Below are 23,629 nucleotides of genomic sequence, written 5' to 3' on the forward strand. Positions count from 1 at the left end.
TTTTTTAACCTCTGCTGTTTTGATAGCTAGAATTTTCCAGTTGTGTTTTATGGTGGTATTTCTGTGCCTTGCCTTCCCAAGGTCCAACTGTGGAAAATAATAGAGGAAAATTATAGTACTGGTATTGTCAGTATAAAATAAAGCTTGTAAAGTATACAGTGTTTAAGGTGTCTGTGATAGCATCTTCAAAGAATGGCTGCTGGGTTTTATCAAAGATTGAGGACAGGGATGTAAATTAGTGAGGATTCTTAGCTCTTGTTAATAGTATTTCAAGTATAACCTTGTGTAGGTGCCAAATTCCTTTTGTCTCTGGGGAAAGTCTGGGTAATGGGCATGTTGGCATACACTTAGCAGAGAACACACTTTGTTCACTGGAGGCAGTGAATTTTGAGATTTTTAAATTGAAGGTTTTGCTTGAGAACATATGAATTATACCCTCCACCAAAAATTCTGTTTTGCTCCGTGTAATTTACTGCGTAAAAGTTAAGTGTGCTTTTAACGAGTGAATGCTGTTGCATGTTTGCATAAAACTGTATTACAGTTGATGGCTTTGTTTGCAAAAACCAGTTCTCTCCGTTTAGGTTTTTGTCATCTTGAAACTTATTTTAGATTTGTTTTTCTTGCTTGCTTTATAGTATTTACCTGATTTTTATTCTTCACATAACCACACATGTGCTTTAAGGGTTTTCATGGGCCTGTTGTATGTATGTGTTTTTTAACCTATGTCCAATGAAATAGGAAACTGCACATTCAAAAATATGCATTTAAGTGTTTTTATTGTTTTGATGATCACTAGAGTATATCAGTCAATGCACATTCTCACAGACTTGAAAATTCATGTTAGCCATCTTTCATGCCCTTAACCACTAACATCCTACCTTCTGTCTAATCCCTAACCTAAGGGCAATATAGTCATTTACCTACAGGACGATACTCGGCATTTTTAACAAAATATCATTTTCCCATTAAAAATTATGTAAATTTAAGGAACAAAAATAATGGAGGCATTTTAAACTTCTAAATAACTTTGAGTATATTCATAGCTTAGCTTCCTTTTTTCTTTTTTTTTTTACATGTCCAACCAAAAATGACGTTGCCCCATGTCATACTGAATACCTTGCTTTCTCAGTTGAAATGTAATGGACTTTCATGGTGTTGAGATGCTTTGAGATTTTATTCTTTCATTCATTCAGCAACATGATATGTAAAGTGTGAAGCTGGGCCCCACAGACCCTGAAAAAACTTCGGCCTGGAGTTGCTACAAAAGCACCAAGAAGGGACAGAACACACCCCTTCCCTACTATACATGGTGCTTAAGTGTTTATGGGATTGATATTTGTATATAAATGGTGTGTGTGTGTGTGTGTGTGTGTGTGTGTGTGTACCATAATAAAAATACAGTAAAATGTTTTGAAATTTCAGGCTAGAAAAATAAACGTCTAGCTTGAGAATCAGAGAAGAATGGTCCTTTGAGGGCTTCAAGAGATGGAAAGAATTAAGGCAAACATGTTAGAAATAGTTTTCTGGTTAGAGGCAGAGGCAAAAAGCGGAGAAATCACAGCAAAGCAAGAAGCTTGACTAGTTGTCTACATCACAGGCAGGGTTTATTGGGAAGTAAAATTAGAAAGTTAGCCCTGAATGCCAAACTAAAGATTTATAATTTATTCCAAAACAGTGTAGAGTCCATGGAGGTTTTTGAACTGGTTTATTTTATTTTATTTTATTTTATTTTATTTTAATTTTATATTTTGTATTGGTTTCGAGTATACAGTGGAGTGGTTAGACAATCATATTTTACATAGTGTTCCCCTTGATATTTCAGCTCCCTAACCAGTACCTACATAGTTATCACAATATTATTGACGATATTTCCAGTGCTGTACTTTATATCCCCATGAACAGTCTGTAACCACCAGCTTGTGGTTCTTAGTCCCTTCACCTCTTTCACCCAGTGCCCTAATCCCACCTCCCTTCTGGTAACCACCAATTCTCTCTCTGTATCTATGAGTCTGTTTCAATTTTGTTTATTTATTTTGTTCTTTAGATTCCACATATAAGTGAAATAATATGGTATTTTTTCTCTGACTTCTTTCTCTGAGTATAATACCCTCTAGATCCATGCTGTCTCAAATGGTAAGATTTCATTCTTTTTTATGGCAAGGAATATTCCATTGTATATATGCGCCACAGCTTTTTTATCCACTCATCTATTGAGGGACACTTGGGTTGCTTTCCTAGCTTGGTTATCGTAAATAACGCTGTAGTGAGCTGGTGGGGGTTTGAGTGAGGTATTTAAACTGATCTTTGAGGAATAAAAATCTGGCAGTGGCCCTGTGAAGTGGAGGTTAGACTGACGGTGAAGAAAATGGTTGGAAGGCAAAGATGGGACTAAGATCATGGATCCTAGTGAGAAATATTACAGAGATCGAATCAGCTAATCAGGCAGCCACCAGCATGAAAGTGGAAGGAAGCAGAAGAATAAAAAATGGCCAGGCACGAAAAATTAGCTTCTCCCCCTGCTGTGTCATTGTCCCTTGTCCCATTCTCCTTCAAGTCATCTAGAGTAGAAAGCTCATAGAAGTGGGAAACATGGAGATATAAAGAGCTTGAAGTACCAGCCTGGCAAATGTGTCAGTTGCCATAAAGAGAGTGCTGATCTCTTTTCTCCTGCATCGATGTTCTTAAAATACTGATAGTGTTTTATTTTAAATGCTAGTGCTTTTGTAATGTTTTATTTGGAAGTACTATGTCCTAGGAGCTCCAAAATGGAGCTAAAGAGTAGAGCTGCTTGTACTTACGCGCACGTTATCCCAGGAATGTATGTTTTCACAAATAGCTTTCATTGATCTCTAAGGTGATTTCACTATTGTAAGGTAAGCTGTGGAGTGATCCGTGATTTTTGACATGAGAAAATAAAGGAATGGATCTAAGCAGCTATTCAGACTCCCAAGGCACAGAGCTATGAGATAGACAAAGTACAAGCCGTCGGTGTTGTAGTGGTAGTTGGCTTGGTGAACAATAAGTATAATGTTGCTTGGAGCAAAGCAAATGGTAAAAATCCCAAGAATGAGGAAACTCGCCTTCACATAGCGCAGCCACCTCTGGTCATACGCACTGAGCGTCCGAATGATGGCCGCGTAGCAGTAGGTAATGACCGCAAATGGAATTAAGAACCCGAAGAACGCCAAGGAGATGAAGTAGTAGAGTTGGAAGCGAGATGAAGACTCGCATGTGTTGTGGACGTCATGGCAGGTGGTGATGTCCCTGTGGACAAGATAGTACTCCTGCTTCAGGATGAAGAATGGCAGCATGTATAAGAAAACCGTTGCCCACACCAACCCACACGTTACCAAGGCGTAGGTGCGCTTGGGCAGCCCCCGGTAGGTAAAAGGGTGGACGATGGCCAGGTAGCGGCTGATGCTGAGGCAGGCGAGGATCAGAATGGAGCAGTACATGTTGCCATAAAAGATGACCGTGGTGGCCTGGCACATGAGCTCTCCAAATACCCAGTTGTTGCCATTGAGATGGTAAGCTATTTTAAAGGGCAGTGTGGCACAGAAAAGAAAGTCTGCAATGGCCAGGTTGATATAGAAGATGGTCGTACAGCTGGGTCTGGTCCTGAAGCAGAGCATCCACAAGGCCACTGCGTTGGCTGGCACACCTACTGCAAACACCAGGATGTAGGTGGCGGGTATCAGCTTGGTACTTACGGAGCTGCTCAGATACCCCATGGTAGCATTATTCACGTGGAGATTTGAAACGCTTTCTTCAGGACACTTACTTTTTATAGTTGTGCTTCCTGTCCAGCCTTCTATGGCAGAAAAGGGGATCTCTTCAAAAGAACTGGGGGGAGCTCCACGAAAGGTCTTAATAGGGAACGTTGGCTCTGCCAAGTTGTCTGCATCGTTTCCCATACCTGTAATTGAAAAGAAGTATTAACGTGATATTTTGCTAAGCCATATCTATGCTTCAGAAGACAATAAAACTGAATGTATTATACTTCACAATTTCTGTAGTTGTAAAATTTAGGAGCATTTTTATTTTTAAAAAATCGGTATAGATCAGGCAATCAAAGGCATATCATATGCCCCAGCACCATCCTAGCCAACACAGGAGCAAAGAGTAGATGACAACTCCTTGCATGTAAGGAATTTATAATATTGTTGCAGGAAGCACAATAGCACATCAGACCATTACAGGCCAATGCCATATTAACCATAAACTGTATAGGCATTCAGACAATAGTTGACAGATTTAGGTGTTTGAGTAAAATGTCAAGGAAAAGATGAATGTAAGCAAAGATAAGTGAGGCTCAAAAAGAGATGGAATTTAATAGAGGGATAAGATTCTGGTAGATGATGAACGGACAGAGAGGCACAGTGTGGCCTGTCAGGGCATCTAGGAATGTCAGATAAGTTAATTCAACAAATGTTTATTGCCTGTTTTATTGTGTAACGTTTTAAATAAACTCTGTCCCTGTCTTCAACTCTCAAGACGAGTGGAAAAGTTACACAAAAATGCACTGTGTTATGCCAGTAAAGTTCATCTGAGAGATGAAGTTGAAAAATTAGGTTACAGTCAAATCTCTGGAGGGCCCCTAAACTGTCCTAAGGAGTCATGTGCCCATTGATGTTGGAATTATACACATAAAAAATTACATACAGAGGGATGACCGCTGTGGGAGACAGCATCGTGGTGCCCCAAAGATTCTACCTGCTAATGCCTAGAGCCTGTGAATGAGCTACCTCACATGGCAGAAGGGACTTTGCAGATGAGATTAAGGGTCTTGAGATGGGGAGAGTATCCTGGATTGTCCGGGAGCACAGTATAACCAGAAGAGCTTCTGTAATAGGGAGGCAGGAGGGTCAAAGTCAGAGAGAAAGACATTGGAAGACGCTATATTGCTGGCTTTGAAGATGGAAGAAGGAGCCATGAACCAAGGAATGAAAGCAGCTTCTAGAAAAAGATTCTCTAGGGCCTCCAGACTGAACACACCTACTATCACCTTGACTTTAGGACTTGTGACCTCTACAAATATAAGATAATAAATGTTTTCTTTTTAAACCACTAATTTATGGTGATTTGTTATAGCAGCAATAGGAAACTAATGTTACCGTGATTTGACTTGGGTTTAAGATGACCTTGGTGATAGTGTGGAGAATGGACTGAAAAGATAAGAAATTGGAGGCAAGGGGGGCTGATCTGGAGCCTTTGGTAATCATTTAAACTCAAGATGGTGAGTTACAGAACTAGAGCAATGGCAGTGGAAAGGGGAAGATGAACACATGAGACTGTGATGGAGGCTCAGAGGGACTTGGCATCTACCTGGCTGTGGAGGTGGTGTGGGAAAGGCAGGAGGCAAAAGTGACTTGGACATTTCTATTCTAGATGCCTTGAGAAGGACCATGGTCCAGAGGACAGGGGACAGCACAGGAGGAATTAAGATCTCAGTTTTGAGTATTCCTGAGTTTGAGTTGCTGCTGGGGTATTAGAGTGTAAAATGTCCCAGGGCAGGTTAGAAGGCATAGGTGTGGAGTCCTATGAGAGGTATGGACTTCTTAGTTTGCGTAGGGGCTGTAGTTTAATTTAGTAGGAGAGGTTGAACAGCCCTAGGGAGAGATGTGAGGGGAGAAAACATCCAAAGGCAGACTTTTTAGGGGAAATTTCAGATTTTAAGGGGAGAGGAGACGAAGAAAAATCAGAAGATGAAATTGATATGATCTGAGAAGTTGGAAATGGGGGGGGAAATGTATAGAGACAGGACTGTATACTATAGGTTTGGCATTGCGTGTCATGTTGGTATTAATAATCCTAATTCTTGAAAGAGCAGTTAAAAAACAAAATAAACCTTGATGCTCAGACCTGTTTCTCATTATATAGTTTTTCCATAAATTAATCTTTGACATGTATGGAAAGTAGATTCCCTCAAATTTCTACTTTAAGATGAACTTTTATGCTAAATTTAAACTTCATACTTACCCATTTAAAACGCTGTTCTCTGCCAGCTCCTTTTCCTGTGACCTCTGAATTCCTACGTGTTGAATGCCTGAGGTTAGTGTTTAGTCACCTGATTCCCATTCAAAGCCAGTTTCTCTTCCTGTTTTCACCTCTGGTTCGCCCCAGGTGAAGTTGAAGCCTCCCTCCTAACCCTGAGATTGCACAAACAGAATTCAGTGTGTCGCAAAAAGGGAGAGTTTTGCCTGAACAAACGGGCAGGGAGGTGCTCGGGTGTATTAAGTGGACGAGAGATTAAAGAAACGAAAGAAAAATCTGGGAAATGGCAGTAGTTTGTGCCTGTGCTGAGAGGTGAACTCTGAGGCACGTTGAGGCATGTGATATGACACGAGTTTAGCCACACAAATCCTGTTGCTCAGTTTTGCTTTTGGAAAATTCTTGTACTTGACATCCCCCAAGTAGAAATGCTTTTCCAGATAAGCACGAAGCTGGAAAACGGTGGCTGAAGAACATGCTGTATGAGTTGTTTCCCTTCAGGATCTGATAAGAGAGCTATTGAAACCACGTGCTTGTCAGTTTTCTGAACATTCCTGTGACTGAGCAGGACATCATGCCAAAAACATGCTGAACACTGACTCCGAAATAGTCCTGATTCTATTTTCTATGAGATTTCCAGCTGATCTGATTCAGCTTGGACAAGTCTTTTATGTGGTTTTCCTTAAGAATAGTACTCACTGTAAAATGTTTTAAATTGATTTTAGAGAGAAGTTGATTTGTTTACTTATTTATGCATTTGTTGGCTGATTCTTACATGTGCCCTGACTGGGGATCGAACCCGAAACCTCGGTGTATCAGGACAACGCTCCAACCGACTGAGCTACCAGTCAGGGCCAAATTTTATTTTTTTATGAAATTCTTTATACAGGTTTCCATTTAGCATAATGATTCTAAAATATTTTCCAACCCTCAAAAAGGCCTTAAGGAGGCCCTGGTCAGAAGGGAGCGGGCTTGAGCCACGTCACACTTCTCCGCACCCTGTTGAAGAAAGCAGAGTCGCTGCCTTCCACTTGTCACCTTGGGATTCTTCCCCCCTTTTGCCTCCTCTGAACCCCACCAACAACTTGAAGGAACCACCTCCACACGCCACGTTTTCTTACTATTCCTCTGCATTTTGGCTCATCCATTCTCAGAAATAGCATTCACTGAATCCTGTTCATAAGTCCCACGTGTGCTACCGTCCCCTGGTTCTCTTAGCGCTCTCCTACAGCCTCCTCAGTGATTCCCCTGTGAATTTTAGCAGAGACTTAGAGGTTTTTGTTTAATTTTGGTTTTTCCCCTCCTTGTTCCTCTGCCCGGCTCTCCCACTCCTAACAATGTTGACTGGAGCGTGACCTAATGGTAGGACTTTAGATGCAGATCTGTCCCAAACTGGTTAACTTTGGAGCAAGTAGGAAGCTGCAGACTAACGCTGTGTTGAGTGAACTAGGAAAACATTAAGAGTTGAATAATAGTATTTGGGAGATTTCATTTCTAAAATTTAAAAGTCATAGATGAGGGTAGGGAGAACTAACTCCCTGGTACCATTGAAAGTCAAAAAGATATTTTATTAAGAAACACTAATTTATTAGCATTGTTGATTATTGAAAGCAGACCACTCGGTCTCTGTGAGAATGCTCGTTTCCCCCTTATGCCCCACAGAAGACAGAAACAGAGGATTTTAAAATCTTTTAAAAAAGTGCTATCTTTGCCCAGCCGGGCGTGGCTCAGCGGTTGAGCATCGACCTAGGATCCAGGCGATCAGGGTTCGACTCCCGGTCAGGGCACATGCCCGGGTTGCGGGCTAGGCAGCCAATCAGTGACTCTCTCATCATTGATGTTTCTATCTCTCTCTCTCCCCCTCCTTTCCTCTCTTTGAAATCAATAAAGATATCTTTAAAAAAAAATAAAAAGTGCTATCTTTGCTGAATCAGAGGAAATGCTCAGAAAATCAAAAACCTCTCGCAAAGAAAATGGACTCTTGAATTAACTGTAGAGATCTAAAACCTTGATGATGCCACACATTTTTTAACAGAAGTAGAGAACACTTAAGTCTTTGACAGGGTTTGAACAGAGTGAACGAACTGTAACTGTTCACTTCCATCATGCCACCTTTTAACAACCACGGTCAAACTCTGTCTTTTGGGGTGCAGTTTGTGTGAAACAAAAAGAAAAGTAGATTCAGTTGACTCTCATAACACGAACCCGCACCCCCATCGGGCCCCGTAAGGAAAGAGCTTACCGCTTTGACAAAAAGTGGGCGACAGAAGCATGGCTCCAGCAGCTGCAAAGATGAGGGCTTTCATTTTGATGACCCGCATCCAATTTCCCAAACGTCATCACATAGATAAAACTAGGGAGCACGGCTTCGCCCCAGGCCCGCGCGCTGGCAGCAGCCGGGAGCCTGTCCCCTCTGTAGAGCTGTGTGTGCCCTGCGAGCAGGAAGCTCGCCCAGGCCTCTCCGGGAAGAGGTGTGACAGCACTCACGCCGCAGTGTGCATGACTCAGACGAGCCTCTGCGCCTCTGCGTGATCCCCGGGAGAGTCACTTAACTCCTTCCCACCCCAGTAGTCCTTTCTGGATAGGCACTGTGAGTGCTCCCACTGCTCGTGTGCGTGGAAAGAACGCAGACGGGGTGCAGTCCTTTACAGAGGCAAGCTGAAGACACATGCTGGCCTGGCCGGCAGCTAGCTTAGGCTCTGTCCCGTATCTCACTTTATGCATTTTAGAAATGGGGTTCCTGAGTGCGGTTTCTACTTAATAGTTAGTGACCAGAGATTATCCTTTTCTTTACCCTCCCAGCTATTTCACGTCTGAACTCTTACACTCATCACAGAATTACGAATTACGTAAGTTATGGAAAGCAACATTTTTTATGGAGTTAAAACTGAGTAAGCGCTTGATTACTCTGAAAATTCTTCATCCATGTCACATTGGCCTTAGTGTGTCGTCAGTGCTTGGCCAGAACTTTTGCCATAGTTCATCATATTCTGAGCCATTCAATAGGGTTAAAAAATGGGGGGGGGGGGGAGCATGTCAAACAACACTATTTGATTAAACTAAAAACATAATACAGCATGGATGTTGGTGAGCAAGTCTACAATAAGCTTTTTTAAAAATTGTGGTAAAGTATACGTAACAAAGTTTACCATCTTGACCATTATTTAAGTGTTAACACATTATTAACACAGCTCAGTAGTGTGAAGTATATTCACATTACTGTGTAACATACAAGCTTTTATGAGTAGTTATATTCTGGAGAATGTGATTTAATATGTAGAAAAAATACTGCCTTATAACAGATTTTCCTATAATTAACAAAACTTAAGTTTAAATGCTAAGCCAGACAACCCAACAGCCTGTTGCCTATGAAATGCAGCAAGAATCAGAAAATACAAATTTCACATGAGACTTAATTAAAGGCTTGAGGGATAAGCTAGGAAGGAACTGATCTGTGCAAACTTTTAACATCTTGATTAAATTTCACCACACCAAGTTTTTATAATCAAAAGTCAGCCTTGCCCCTGCTGGTTTGGCTCAGTGGTTAGAGCGTGGGCCTGCGGACTAAAGCGTCCTGGACTGGATTCCGGCGAGGGCACATACCTTAGTTGCAGGCTTGATGCCTGGCCCTGGTCTGGGTGCTTTTGGGAGGAAGCCAGTCGATGTGTATCTCTCACATTGATGTTTCTCTCTCTCTGCCCACCTCCCTGCCTTCCATGGAAAAATATCCTCAGGTGAGAACAGACAAACAAAATGAAAGGTCAGTCTTTAGTACTTCAACTACACAGCATATGATAACACACACTGAAATAGAATGCTATTTTATTGTAGAAATAATAACCAAAAAAACACAAAATATTGGAGAGTACTTTTTTATTTAAAATTTTCTAGGAGTCACCTAACTTCAGGAATTTATGACTTGATTTGCAGATGGTCTAGTTTCTGTTCCCTTATTCCATTTGTAACTCATATGTTGAACCTGGCTGTTTAGCTGGAGGTAGAACCGTGACCATCCTGTAAATAAAATATTTCCAGTCTTCTAGAGAGCAATTGAAAAGGGGATGTTATTGGTGGGGTTTGGTTTTTACTCCTGGTTTTCCTTTTAACTCTAGCAGCCTTTATTTCAAAGAATCATGATTTAAACTGTTGACTTGAATTCCTTTTATTTGCAAACTCTCTTCTGTTTAGCTTTTAAAACAAATAGTATCATCTTTGACGTGGGATGATAGCATGACCTTTGACATGTAACTTCCTTTTCATCTGGTTAAAAGTTTGTGTGGTGTGTCTGTTACAGTGATAAGTGTGGAGGAATTTGGTAAATACCCACAAAAAAACTGAGAGCTTCATTTTTAGTTATGCCTTGTGGGTGCAAGTTCTCTTTGGTCTTAGGAAAAAAAAAAAAGTTCTCATTCCCCTATTTGTCCCTCCTCTAGCCTTCAACTTACCATCTTAATTCCTGTTTGAATCTTCCCCATTCTTCCTGCCAAGAAATGGAGTCTTACTCAGGGCCGATGGTTCCCATATGGCTGATCTAGCTAGAGATGATTGGAGAGGCAGGCGCCAAGCCTTCCACAGTGGGCTCCCTTGCCCGGATGTTGCAGGATTGAAATAGAAGAGTTTGTTGCATTCTCAGAGCCCTGTCCACATCCACGATCTGTGTTAGTGTCAGGGAAGCAGATCGAAGGCTGCCAGAGCAGCTGGTGAACATCATTTCTCCCTCCTGCTTCCCGTTTGTCTTGGGTCCTAACTGATGAAGCTGGTTCTCCACGAGCTACCTTCTCTTCATCACAGTTTTGCTTTCGGATTTTAGTGCATGGCACTTATTTCTACACATAGGCAGAGGTTCCCATTTTTTAAAATGGAATGTCTCGTGTTCCACAAAAATACTTAATTTCTGCTGATAAAAACATTTACTTGCGATCTGGGACAAGTTTATGTAAAATGCAGTTGCTGTCTGCAGTCCCTGTTAATTATATACCCCAGTGCTGCATTTGTAGCAAGAGCATAAGATCATCCCAAAGGTAAAAAGATGCTAAAGAGAATTCAGTACCTTTTATTGCTACTATCACTTCCTTTCTGAAACTATTCTTAACTTAATCTTTTCTCCTCCTGTAACTCAACCCCCCTACTTACTTTAAGTTAATCCCATCTTGGCTCTTTCCAGATTGTGTTTCTACAGCTGATGCCCTAATCACTGTGTATTATAATTATTTTTTTATGTATCTGTCTCTTCTACTTAACTGTTAGCTCCTTGAGGGCAATCACTATGTTTTTGTTTGATTTTTTTTTTAATGTTTTTTATTTTTGTCTCTGTATCTGATCAATGTTGGTGTCATTGTGTTTGCCTTGAATTTAAAGTATCCCATGGCATTCTGGGCCACCTTGGGAACCACAGTTACTGACTGGAGGAGAGAGGATTTGGCAGGGGTAGCCAGAGAAGTCTTTTTTGGAGGAGGAGGTGGCAGTTGAGTTAAGACCCGAATGAAAAGAAAGAATCACAGTCAGGTAGCTGGGGCAGAATGTTGTGATCTGAGGGAGGCTGGTTGAAGGTCTGGAACAGGGAATAGAAGAGTGTGAGGTAAAGCCAGATCATTAGATCCCCACGGTCCATGGGAAGGGAGTTTTGCTTTTCCCCAACTTCAGGGGAAAGACTTTAGAAGAGTTTACGCCAAGGAGTGGTGTAAGGAGATGCCCATTTTGAAGAGATTATCTGGTTCTCCGTGGAAGACCACTGTGAAGAGGGCAAACCTGAAAACAACAAAAGCAAATAGGAGACCAGGGCACCTGTTCAGTTGAGAGATGCTGTTGGGCTGGACTAAAGGGGTGGCAGGCGAGAAGGGAGAAGTGGCTGTATTGGGGGTCTGTTTCATTAGTATCTTGTAGAGTGTATGGCAGAACTTGCTAGTTGCTAAATAAGAGCTTGTGGGAATTATTAAAAATGGTTCCTTAAAAGTAGTTATTAATTCTGTTTCATCATCATTCACTGTTCTTTCTTTTATTCTATGACATACCCCAGGACCCTGCTTCTAAAATCCTTTGGCTGGATGAGATTCAGCAAGCCGTCTATGAGGCCAACATGGACAAGGACAAAGCAAAGCAGTGTAAGCCCTCTCCTTCTCTTGCTGTCCCAACTTGCCTTGCTTGTATCTGGTTACGCTTCTAATTTTCATTTTTATTCATAATTTTTTAAAAATATGTAATTTTTAATTTCTGAAAAGATTTGGACTCTCCTGTCGATTTGAGTTCTTGAATGCATATTTATACGATAGGATTCGTTGGTTGCACTGTTTTCAATGACAGGGTGTTGTCTCCAGCAAAATCTGAGAATGTGGCCAATTAAAACCCAGAAAGCAAAAAATGGTTTCTAAACTCTCAAATGTATAGCTTAATCAAGTCCTTTTTAATCTTAATCCTTAGAAAACTAGCCGATTTTGCTTAACAAATATTAAGCAAAATATCCTCTCTTTCATGTTTTTCATAGTTGGGGTTTTTCAGAGAAAAAACTACATAAATATTTTTCTCTGGGAAAAAACAGAACTACAAAGATAGATAGATGATAGATCTGTTTCTCTGGAAAGTATATATTTTGTATATATACATCTATCTATACTACCCATACATACATGGAGAGAGAAAGAGGGAGATTTATTTTTAGGAATTGTCTCATGCAATTAGGGAGAGGCTGGCAAGTCCAAAATCTGTAGGGAGGCTGGCAGAGGCAGCATTTAATCACCGAAAGACAAGTGGAAGTAATTATTACAATGGACAGCAGAGTCAAAGCAGTCATCAGAGCAGTCTCACTCACAGAAACCTATGGAATTGGCTAATCGAGCATGGTGCTCCTAGAAGTGAAATAGACAGTCTACTAAATTCTTATTTATACAAGCTGAAGAAGAGTTCTAGGTCAAGGGAATAGAAGTATAACTTGAATTGTAGAAACAGAAAGTCGTGGCCACCTAGTCAATTCCCAGCCTTGAGCCAGTTTACAGACCAGAACCCCTTGAGAAAAGGGAAGGCGGGGTCCCAGTGAAAAAGCACTCTGCTACACTAACACATTTTTATACTGCTCATCTTTCTCCCAGGCTTTCCTCCAAGAGATCTGTGGTCTTTTGGCATGGTGACTGTGCTGGGGGAAAGAACATAATTAGACTTTTCAGGGATTACTGAACCCTGGCTTAGAAGTGATGCTAATTCCAGGAGACCTAAAATGTCACTGTGGTGCAACCAGTCAGAGTAACGGCTTGTGGAGGCCAGGTGATCAGTGGACTTTCAGCTTAGGTATGTCTCACAGTGAACCCAGTGGATCCCCAAACCCATCCTGGGATTTTTTCCCCCAGGTACAGATGCATAATTGGAATAGACACACTCAGCAACTGGCAGAATCCCCACATTGGCTCAAATGAGAACTTTTTTTTTTTTTTTTTTTAATGCTAAGCCTCTGTTTTCATAGAGGAATAGTATGAAAATTCACATGGCAATCTAAAATAGCTTCAAGATAGAGACAACAAGGTGGTGATGTAGGTAACCATGTTCCTGCCGCCTCCCACAGCCGTATCAAAATTACAACCAAAATACAGGACAACCATCGCTCAGAGCCTACTGAAACAACTGCACAGAGCCCTACAACAAGAGAACTGAAGAAGCATCGAGACCGGTAGGAGGGGCGGAGATGCGGGCAGATTGGGGCTGAATCAGAGATGAGGTCAGGGACCCACCCCTGGTGCCGTGGTTTAAACCCAGGAGGGACATCTTGGCAGTGGAGGTTTCCTGGAGGAGTGAAGGGTCCCAGCCCCACATCGCTCCCGCAGCCCAGGGCTCCAGGGCCGGGAAGAGAAGTCTCCAAACAAACCTTCAGGCTGTAAAAACCAGCAGGGATGTGGCTGAGGGTCTTGGAGGCTGCTGGAGTCCCAGGAAGCTCCTCTTAAAGGGCCCATGCACGGACTCACTCAGATGCGCTCCCTTTGAGCCCCAGCCCTGGGCAGCAGCTTGAAAGGAACCTGGGACATTTAGGGAGAAACTAACCTGCCTGGAATCAGGGCGAGAGGTGGAGGGCCAGCTTTCTCCCAGACAAAAGGGCTGGCAGAGGCTATGGCTCGTTTTTACAAGCCCTTCTGGCACAGAGCTGGCAGGCTGGTGCCTTCTCTGAATGTCCTGCACCTGACTCACACTTTTCGCCCCACCCTGGTGATTCCCGGAGGCCCCACCCCTCCCTGCTTGCAAACTCATCCAAGCCATTTCCAGTGGCTTCTCTATGCAAGTGGCCTTTCCAGCCTCATGTTTAGGAATTTCCTAAAATCTCTCAAACAAGCAGCAGCTAGCCTCAGCATGCCCCATACCTCTCAGTAAGTGGCCCCAGGCTTGGGACTAGCAGCAGCCTGCATTGGTTCATAGCTTGGCCTCTCCTGGACACCTCCAAGCCCAGCACAGGTAGTAGCCATTTACTGTTTGCTGTGTAGTTCATGCTGGGTGGCCCTGGGCAGGGCACACACAGGGACTGACTTTTCACATCCCAGGAGGCCCCAGAGGCAGTCCACCCGGTGGTCAGCTTCAACCATGCTAGATTACAACCCTACCATATCCACGAGTGACACACTCAAGGGGCGGACTCAGTGAACACCAAAGCCCCACTGAAGTAAATCCTGCTCCATAGGGGTATCTCCAGCACAGCAGCTCTTTGGCTATAGCTGATCCTCTGCCTATTGGCCTGGGGGTCAGTTCCTCCCAGTGATGCCAGTAGGAACCAAAGCTCAACTACAGCAGGACAGTGCACACAGCCCACACAGGGGATCACCTAGAAGGCCCAGCTCAGGTGACTGGGGAGACCTGAGCCACTGGACCCTGCAGGACACTTACTACACAAAGCCACTCTACAAATTCCAGGAGACATAGCAGCTCTACCTAATACATAGACACAAACACCAGGAAGCAGCCAAAATGCAGAGTCAAAGAAACATGTCACAAAGGAAAGAACAGAAGAAATCTCTAGAAAAGGAACTAAGTGAAATAGAGCCAAGCAAGGTACTAGATACAGAGTTCAAAATAATAGTTATAAGGATGCTCAAGGATCTTAGTAAGACTATCAAGGAAACTAGTGATGACGTATTGGCAATGACGTAATAAAGTACCAGTCAAAAATGAAGGCTACAGGAATTGAAATGAAGAATAATTTACAGGGAATCAACAGTAGAGTAGAGGACACTGAGAATCAAATCAGCAATTTGGAACATGAGGAAGCCAAAAGCACCCAACCAGAAGAGCAAAAAGAAAAAAGAATCCAGAAATATGAAGATAGTATAAGGAGTCTGGGGCAACGTCAAGCGGCCCAACATTTGCATTATGGGGGTGTCAGAAAGAGAAGAAAGAGAGCAAGAAGTTGAAAACCTATTTGAAAAAATAATTACAGAAAATTTCCCTTACCTGGTGAAAGAAATAGACTTAAAGTCCAGGAAGCACAGAGAGTCCCAAACAAGATGAACCCAAAGAGGCCCACAGCAAGACACATCATAATTAAAATGGCAAAGGTTAAAGACAAAGAGAGAATCTTAAAAGCAGCAAGAGAAAAGCAGTTAGTTACCTACATGGGAGCCCCATATAACTGGCAGCTGATATCTCAACAGAAACCTTGCAGGCCAGAAGGGAGTGGCAGGAAATATTCAAAGTGATGAAAAGCAAGAACCTACAACCAAGATGACTCTACCCAGTAAAGCTATCATTTAGAACTGAAGGTCAGATAAAGAGCTTCACAGATAAGAAAAAACTAAAGTTCATTACCACCAAACCAGTATTACATGAAATGTTGAAGGATCTTCTTTAATAAAGAACTAATGAACAAAAGAATCTGACAAAATAGACCCAGAGATATTGGCGCATGCAATGGACAGTCGTATCTCAGAGAGAAGAGGGAATGGGGTGGGAGGTGGGAAGAGATTAACCAAAGAAGTTATATGTGTATGTGCATAATCCATGGACACAGACAATAATGGGGTGAAGGCCTGGGGAAGGGGTGGAATTGAGGTGAAGGAGGTCGGGGTGGGGAATGGGATACCTGTAATACTTTCAACAATAAAGATAAACTTAAAAAAATAAAAGTATAAATAAATAAATCTTTTAAATAGCTTTAAGATTGATATACTATCTCTTTACATATATGAATAACCTACATAAATTAAAATAAGATTCCTAAGTTTGGTTCATTAAGCTGTTCATTCATGAGATAACTAGAATTTCTCCTATCAGGTCATAGATTTCTATTGAGGTACCTTACTTTTACTCTAGAGATACGCTTTTAAGCTTTGGAAGAAACTGCAAGGAACATCTGGTTTTTATTTCCTTAGCCAGGAAAAATATGTGTATTTCTCCAACCTGAACTTTTATACCCTTAGGATCTTTGAAATCTTTTCATTCCGGCACTCCAATCCTTAAGAAAAAGAAAATGAAATTGAGATGCGATTTAAATTTAAATATAAAACTGAATACAATGTAGTTTGAAGAAAGCCTTTCAAGAAGTTAGATTATAATACAGGCACCCAAGTAGCCTAAAAGGGTTACATTTTTCTCTTTTATTCCTTTTATTCTGTGTTCTTACATTTGGCCTGCAAATGTTGGTCTGTTTTTTACATGAGACTCATGGATCTATATATTGACTATGAAAGTAGGAAGTGTCCTCAGTGTGTGATTTTGTACTCTGCACGTGCATTTAAAATCCTACCTCCTACCTCTGTCCCATCCCCCGGAAGAGTTGATAAAGTTTCTTCTATGCTGTATAAGAACAAAGAGATGTTCTGAAGATAAAACTGATGTATGTTTTGACACTGAGATGAGAATTTTCATTTCTTAACAGGAATTTAATCTCACCTTTAAAAGCATTTTTTATCCTTTGCATGAAGACTTAGAACAGATTCTGGTCACATGTCGTAAGCATAAATCCCACTCCCAGATAATTTGATCAAAGAAAATGTGTTGGCTCATGTATTTTACCACAGGCAAGACTTAAAAGGGCAGAGGAACTCAAGTCTCCTTCATTTTGGCCCAGTGTTCATTTTCAATGAAGCATCTGCTTTCTTAAAGTAGGTTTGTCTCTACTTTTGACTCCTTAGAGCAGTGTTTCTCAGCCTTTTCCATTATTGCACATTAAGCAGTCTTCCTAAAAATTGTTTTCTGTAATTGGTCCTCATGTGGATCTTTTTTTCTCACCATGAAACTTTAATACTACAGACATATTGTATATGTTTATATACCATATGTAGACCTGTGCTTTATACATTAAAAGATTTTTTTACCCCCTTCCTCAAAAAAACAATTTTTGTCCCGCTGGGGGTTATATCACATCTTTTTCGAGAATACATGTCTTAGAGAGAGCCTGCTGGTATGTGGTTTAAGATGTAGAGCAAACACGTTTTTGGATGTCTTAGATGATTTATAGGAAGTTTAATTGTTTTGTAGCAGAAATATACCCAACTTAATGGAGATCTTTTACCTGACATCCTCAGCTGTCTAGAACTTAACCACAACCCACAGATTAAGCCAAAAGGCAATCAAAATAGATGTCAAGAAGCCTGTGCACTGGAACTGATGTACTCGACTCCATGGGGACCTCTTGGACGAACACTTTCAGCCTGTTCTTATCTCAGGCATAATGCTAATACGTTCAGTTGTTTTCTCTTCCCAACTCAGAGCACATCAGAAACCATGAATTAATTACCAAGCATTTAAGTGTTCAGGATTCCCTCTGTGGGCACACATACAACACCTTGAAGTGATAGCTGACAGCGACACTAAAGGGAAAAACTAGAAAACATGGGGATTTGAGGCCATTTAGTGCAGGAGCAAAGAAGCCCAAATACCTCCATAGTCCTTGCAAGTATCACTCACCATACGATAGTACAGTACAACTTTGATGACTTGAGGGACTCTTCTGATAGCTCCCAGCAAACATTAAGCACCTTTTGTGTACCAGGGACTGTGGGTGAAATGATGAGCAGGGTAGAGACTGTTCTATTAAGGTTTTCTCCAGGGATTAGATTTTCATAGGAAATGGTTCTGATGAGAAGAAAGCTTCAGTTAGCTGGAGAGTTAACCTGTGGACCCACTCCTTGAACATAAACACTCAAAGCACATTACTATATACAAGGAATGTATGGCTTTAATACTCGTCTTTCAAAGAAAATGGCATTTTGCTGGGTTGGATGAAGCTATCAGATGTAATTCGTGTACAGATTCTTCGTCATTGACTTGTTCTTTCTGCTTCTCTCAGACCACAAACTTCTCAAACACCAGCACTGCATTTTTCTCATCCTACAAAGACTTCCTAGAGGAGAGGAGAGGGGACAGTGCACCCATTCCTGTTAACTACAGCACAGGAACATCCTGCTCTACCGTTTGTTCGGCAGGAGTTGGAGTTTGCCACAGAAGTTCTCCCCTCTTCTTCCCACGCTCCTCCAGATTTGTATGTCTTTGACTGCAGGCTGCTGAAAGTTGACTCTGTTTTTCCTGCCCCTCAGCCTTTATGGTTCTGTGCACATGTGGACATAATTTGATAACAACAGCATATACCGTTTAGCATTTGTATGGTAGAGTTTGATGTGTGTGCGTTTTAAAAAAGAAAAAAAAAAAGTATCTCCTCTTCTCATCAAGATCATTTTTCACCTAAAAAGCATTTTAAACTAGTTTCTTCCATTTTTTTGTTCTACATTTCTAACTGCATTTACAGGTTATAAAAAAAAAATAGTTCATTTGGTTGAGCCAGAATCTTCTTATCTGGAACTAAAGTGGACAATAAAGAATTGACCTTGTTGCTCTGGCCCGGTAGCTCAGTTGGTTAGAGTGTCGTCCCGATACACCAAGGTTGCCGGTTCAGCCTCTGGTCAGGGCACATACAGAATGCAATCAATAAATGCATCAGCACGTAGAACAGCAAATCAATGTTTCTCTCTCCCTTCTCTCTCTCCCCCCTCCCTTCCTCTCTCTAATCAATAAATTAAAAAAAATTTTTTTTAAAGAATTCACCATGTTAACTTTCTTCAGGCAACCAAGAGTGCAGTGTGGTCTTATTTAGGGGAGAGGCAGAAATTTGAAATAGGATAAAATGCTTTATAGGTCTAAACTGGTTCCAGAATTAAGTTTCTGGACTCCATTGCATATATTCACTAGCTGTGCCTGTTGCCTTTCTAGAACATTTTTTGGTTCTAATGACAATCTTGGCAGTATACTTGCACCATACAGAGACTGTTAGGATTCCCATAGCTTAAACAGCGTTTTACTTGCTCTAAAATAAATACAGGTCTTTGTAAAGCCAGCCTCAAATACTGGTTAATGACCCATGTCTGTTGGTGTATGTTCACCCAATTTCAAAGATTATCATAGTGAGCAAAATGAGGGCCTTGCCTACCTCACACGAGTAACCAGGAAATACTGTGATTTTTAACAGGCCATGCTCTGTGGGTTCTTTTTTTCTTCTTCTTAATCCTCTCCCAGGACATGTTCATTGATTTTCAGAGAGAGGGGAAGGGAGGAAGAGAAACCTCATTGATTGGTTGCCTCCCACACAGGGAGTGAACCTGAAACCCTGATGGGGAATCAAGCCCGGGCCGACGCTCCAGCCACCTGAACCACTCCGGTCAGGCCTGTGGGGCCCAATTCTTACAGCCTAAACTGGTGGGGGAGTTGGTGACTCGGGCGTCTGTGGTTGTATTCTCAGGGTAATAAGGTTTGATAGCAGTGCGTTCCTCAGAGGTCGAATGATATCTTTACATTCCTCCAGGGTAGGTAGAAGGTAACCATTAACGGAAACATTTTTTTGTTATTATCCAGGGGTTACACTGGTCGTTGATGTTAATCAGTGTTTGGAGAAAGAAAAGACAAGTGATATTTTGTCTGTCTTGAAGTCTTCCGTTAATAATGTAAATGATGTCATCCCCGAATGTGCTGACAAGTACTATGATGCCCTTGCAAAGGCAAAGGAGGAAAAATCTAGACATGGTAAGTATTTTTGTCTTTTAGCACAAACTAAATATGATAGTTTGAATATGATAGTTTCTGTGGTATTGTAGCTTCTTAATTTTAAGACAAATATTGCTCAAATTAACATTTCTAAAACGATTTTTATCATCTACGGCAAAGGAAATCATTTAGATTTTTTTGTGTGTGTTTTAGAAAACTTGGTGTGTGTGCCTGGCGGCATCATAGACTCAAGAAAATACAATATTAAGGACACTTTATATAGGTCTTGCTTCTTGATCCATTCTTCCAGATAGAAACCGATTTTTACATTACTATTTCTCTCTCTCCTTTTTGAAACAAATGATACATGATTGTACAATATTTAGTAGGGGTAAAGAGTAATTTTGAAAATATGGAATAAAGTGCAGTGAATTGGTCTCTAAGGGATAGATCCGTACATGCCTCTTCAGTCCAGCGGCAGATCATGCAGTATTAGCTCTGGAAAGTATCTTTGAGAGCATGAGTTTGATAATCATTTTTTCACGGGAACTCATACTCATGATGTTTTAGACAGAAGAAGAAAATGACAAACCCAAGGTGATAAATTTCTGACGGAGCTAATCTGCCATTTCTTCAGTGGATTTTTGTTGAGCGCCTTCTGTGTCCTCATGACCAGGGTCCCGGTGTCTCCTGACTCCGAGGCTGGTGTTTATTGGCACCACAGTGTAGGTCATAGGTCATGTCCATAGTGCTTCTCACCTTTAGAAAACCGCTGTGACAGTATATGGCCTTAGAAGTGAAACTTGAGGAAAAACATGTTTTTAGTTCAACTGGAAGTGTTCAGTAGTACCCTGTGTATTTATTTTTAAACGTTTGATGTATTTCCAACGTGGAGATGTCATCCTTCAGTTCAGCAAATTTCCTGTTAATGAAATGTGAGGGCTATTGGCCACTCTTGTGACATCTAGTCACTTTCGAGCCCCTCTCTCCTTTTCACATCTCTCCATCAGGAGTTACTGTAGTGTCCCCTGCCTCATCCTTCATGGGAAAGACAACGGTATTAATTAAGTGATTGCGTTCCTAGAACCCATCATCATTTCAAGTCCATCCTGGTCCAAAATTAGTTTATCTTCTCTCCCTTAAACTTGCATGCCCCTTTTCCTGTGTGCTGTGTTTTGGGTGAATGGAGTCAAGATATCCCCCAATACCCAGTTCAGAAACCTAGAAGGTAACTTGGATTCATTTCTTATCCAAAAAACTTTTTAAAAGGACAGCTGGGACTTTGTTAGGGATTGTGTTGAATCTGTAGGTCAATCTGAGGAGTATCACCATCTTAACAATACTCACTCTTCTGATCCATGGACATGCAGTATCTTTCCTTTTATTTACGTCTTCTTTAATTCTTTCAACAGTGCCTTGTAGCTTTAAGTGTATAAGGCTTGCATTTTTTTTGTTAAATTTGTTCCTATATATTTATTTTTGATGCTTTTATTAATGTTTTCTTAATTTCATTTTGGAGCTGCTTATTGCTAATATATAGAAATACAATGATTTTTTTATTGCAACATAATTTACATACTGTAAAATTCATTCTCCTAAGGTGTGCAATTCAGAAGTTTTTAGTATATTCGAAACTTGTATAGCCAACACCACTAGTTAATTCCAGAATATTTTCATTGCACCAAACAAAACCCACCCCCAGCCCCAGACAACCACTAATCTACTTTTTGTCTATGATTTCACCTGTTCTGGACATTTCATATAAATGGAATCATGCTATGCCTGGTTTCTTTTACTAAGCATAATATTTTCAAAGTTCATTTCATGACTGATACTATTCCATTGTATGGATATGCCACATTGTGTTGATCCATTCATCAGTCAATGGAATTTGGATTTCCCCCCCATTTTTGGCTATTCTGAATAATGCTTCTGTGACCATTTATATAGAAGTTTTTGCATGGGCACATTTTCATACAATTGATTTTTGTATTTTTATCTTGTACAACTTTGCTGAACTCATTTATTCTAATAGTTTTTTAGTGGATTCCTTGGGCCACCACCTGTTTTTGCAAATCAAGTTTTATTGGAACCCAGCCACACTCATTAATTTATATATTGTCTACAGCAGCTCTCATGCTGCAGTGGCAGAGTTGAGTAGTTGTATCAGAGACCTATATAACCCACAAAGCTGAAAATATTTACTCTCTGGCCCTTTATAGAAAAAGTTTGCCAACCCCAGATAAAGCTTTGAACATTGTTTTGGGGAGATGAATGGGATGATTCTTGGCTCTTTCATTCCCGGTTCTAGGATATCAGTTCTTTCCCAAACTGAAGTGTCCACCTTTAGGTAGATCACTGACGCTTACAGCTCAGTTTAGCTCTTCTATATAGGTATAATTTTGTCTAGAAGATATTTAGAAAGTGTGCCTCCTTTTGGAATGCTTACCACCTCTTAACTAACTGGAGCCTTCTATGGTTTTCTCAAAGGTCCATAATTAATCTCTTAAGCAGCAAACCAGCTACATTTTATAGGAAAAATACTTGGACCCCGGGCTGGAGACATCCTCCTCAGCCTCTCCTCTGACTGCAAATTCAAGCTTGATTTGAAAATGATAACAATTCTCTTTTCCTATTATCCACTGATATCATCTCAACCCCAATAAAGCTTTCTAGCACCAACTAAGACATTACTTCTCAGTCCTTACGCAGATAAGGGAAGGTATCTGCCGTTTTCCACTTCCATTTACCTTCTTCCCCTCCCAGTGGAAGACTTGCCTTAAAAATAACGTTTATTCTTTTGAAAGCATTTGTGACTCTGACAGCTGTTGGTAACTGAAAAAATGATTGCTGTGATCATCATCCTCATTTGACTACAATATATTTTTGAGGACACCAGCACTCCTAAACAGATAACAGCTGTCTGACTGCCCCTTTGAAAAGAGCTACATCTCTTCTTGGGCATTGACAAAAAGAACAATTGAGAGCCCCTTAAAACCAACTAAAAAATCAATGTATAATAAAGGGCCTTAAAGTTACCTCTGCTTAATTATTTAATTAAGAATCCATTTAAATATTATATGTGAAAATTCACTTGAACTTTGAATTACCTTTAAAGGCAATTAGTCTAATGCTCACTTGGCAGCAGTTGGCTTAGCTTGGTCTAGGCCAGCGCTTTGGGGTTTTTTAATCCTCACCTGAGGCTATTTTTTCCATTGCTTTCAGAGATAGTGGAAGGAGAGAGGAGATAGAAACATCAATGTGAGAGAGACACACATCGATTGGTTGCCTCCTGCTTGAGTGCCAAGCAGGCCGGGGATCGAGTCTGCAACAAGGTGCGTGCCCTTGGCCAGAATTGAAGCCGGGACCCTTTAGTCCGCAGGCTGACACTCCAACCACTGAGCCAAACCAGCTAAGGCTAGATCAGAGCTTTTTAAATTTTATTTTTATTGTTGTTTTTAGCTCTCTGATCTGGGGTAGGAAACTTGACCTGTTCAGTAAAATAAGCAGATTTCTAAATAGGAAGTGTGTAGCCTGTGGATTGGTGAAAAGGAGATATTTTTCTTGACCACTTTAAGCCATGACTGCCATCAATTTTTCCTAGTACATCCTTACCCCCAAATTAGGTCATTTTTCCCCTCATTCTGTGTGGTTGTGTAGAGCAAGGTGAGTCAGAGGAACCAGAATTTCCTTCTCCTTA

The 23,629-nt window shown here is 41.0% G+C and overlaps 2 protein-coding genes across 2 annotated transcripts in view; one reads left to right on the forward strand and one right to left on the reverse strand.

The window, feature by feature from the left end:
- Positions 1 to 23,629, forward strand: part of IQGAP2 (IQ motif containing GTPase activating protein 2) — a 249,363-nt gene that overhangs the window by 168,777 nt on the left and 56,957 nt on the right. The window contains exons 14-15 of the mRNA XM_016205232.2: positions 12,008 to 12,092; positions 19,801 to 19,968. Coding sequence (XP_016060718.2) covers positions 12,008 to 12,092; positions 19,801 to 19,968 — 253 coding nt within the window. The remainder of the gene's footprint in view (positions 1 to 12,007; positions 12,093 to 19,800; positions 19,969 to 23,629) is intronic.
- On the reverse strand, positions 2,850 to 8,312 carry F2RL2 (coagulation factor II thrombin receptor like 2). The gene is made up of 2 exons (XM_016205234.2): positions 8,234 to 8,312; positions 2,850 to 3,916 (listed from the first exon to the last, which is right to left on the reverse strand). The coding sequence occupies exons 1-2, from the start codon at positions 8,310 to 8,312 to the stop codon at positions 2,850 to 2,852; spliced, it is 1,146 nt and encodes a 381-aa protein (XP_016060720.2).

Source organism: Miniopterus natalensis, chromosome 3, assembly GCF_054644295.1.
Source record: "Miniopterus natalensis isolate mMinNat1 chromosome 3, mMinNat1.hap1, whole genome shotgun sequence".
In the NCBI taxonomy this organism is placed as follows: domain Eukaryota; kingdom Metazoa; phylum Chordata; class Mammalia; order Chiroptera; family Miniopteridae; genus Miniopterus; species Miniopterus natalensis.

What these genes read in the sequence shown, in the direction of transcription:
- F2RL2 (XM_016205234.2), bottom strand. Translation starts at nt 8,312, where the DNA reads ATGCGGGTCATCAAAATGAAAGCCCTCATCTTTGCAGCTGCTGGAGCC. An exon ending in GCCCACTTTTTGTCAAAGCG is followed by an intron (nt 3,917 to 8,233) that starts GTAAGCTCTTTC and finishes TTTCAATTACAG; the next exon opens with GTATGGGAAACGATGCAGAC.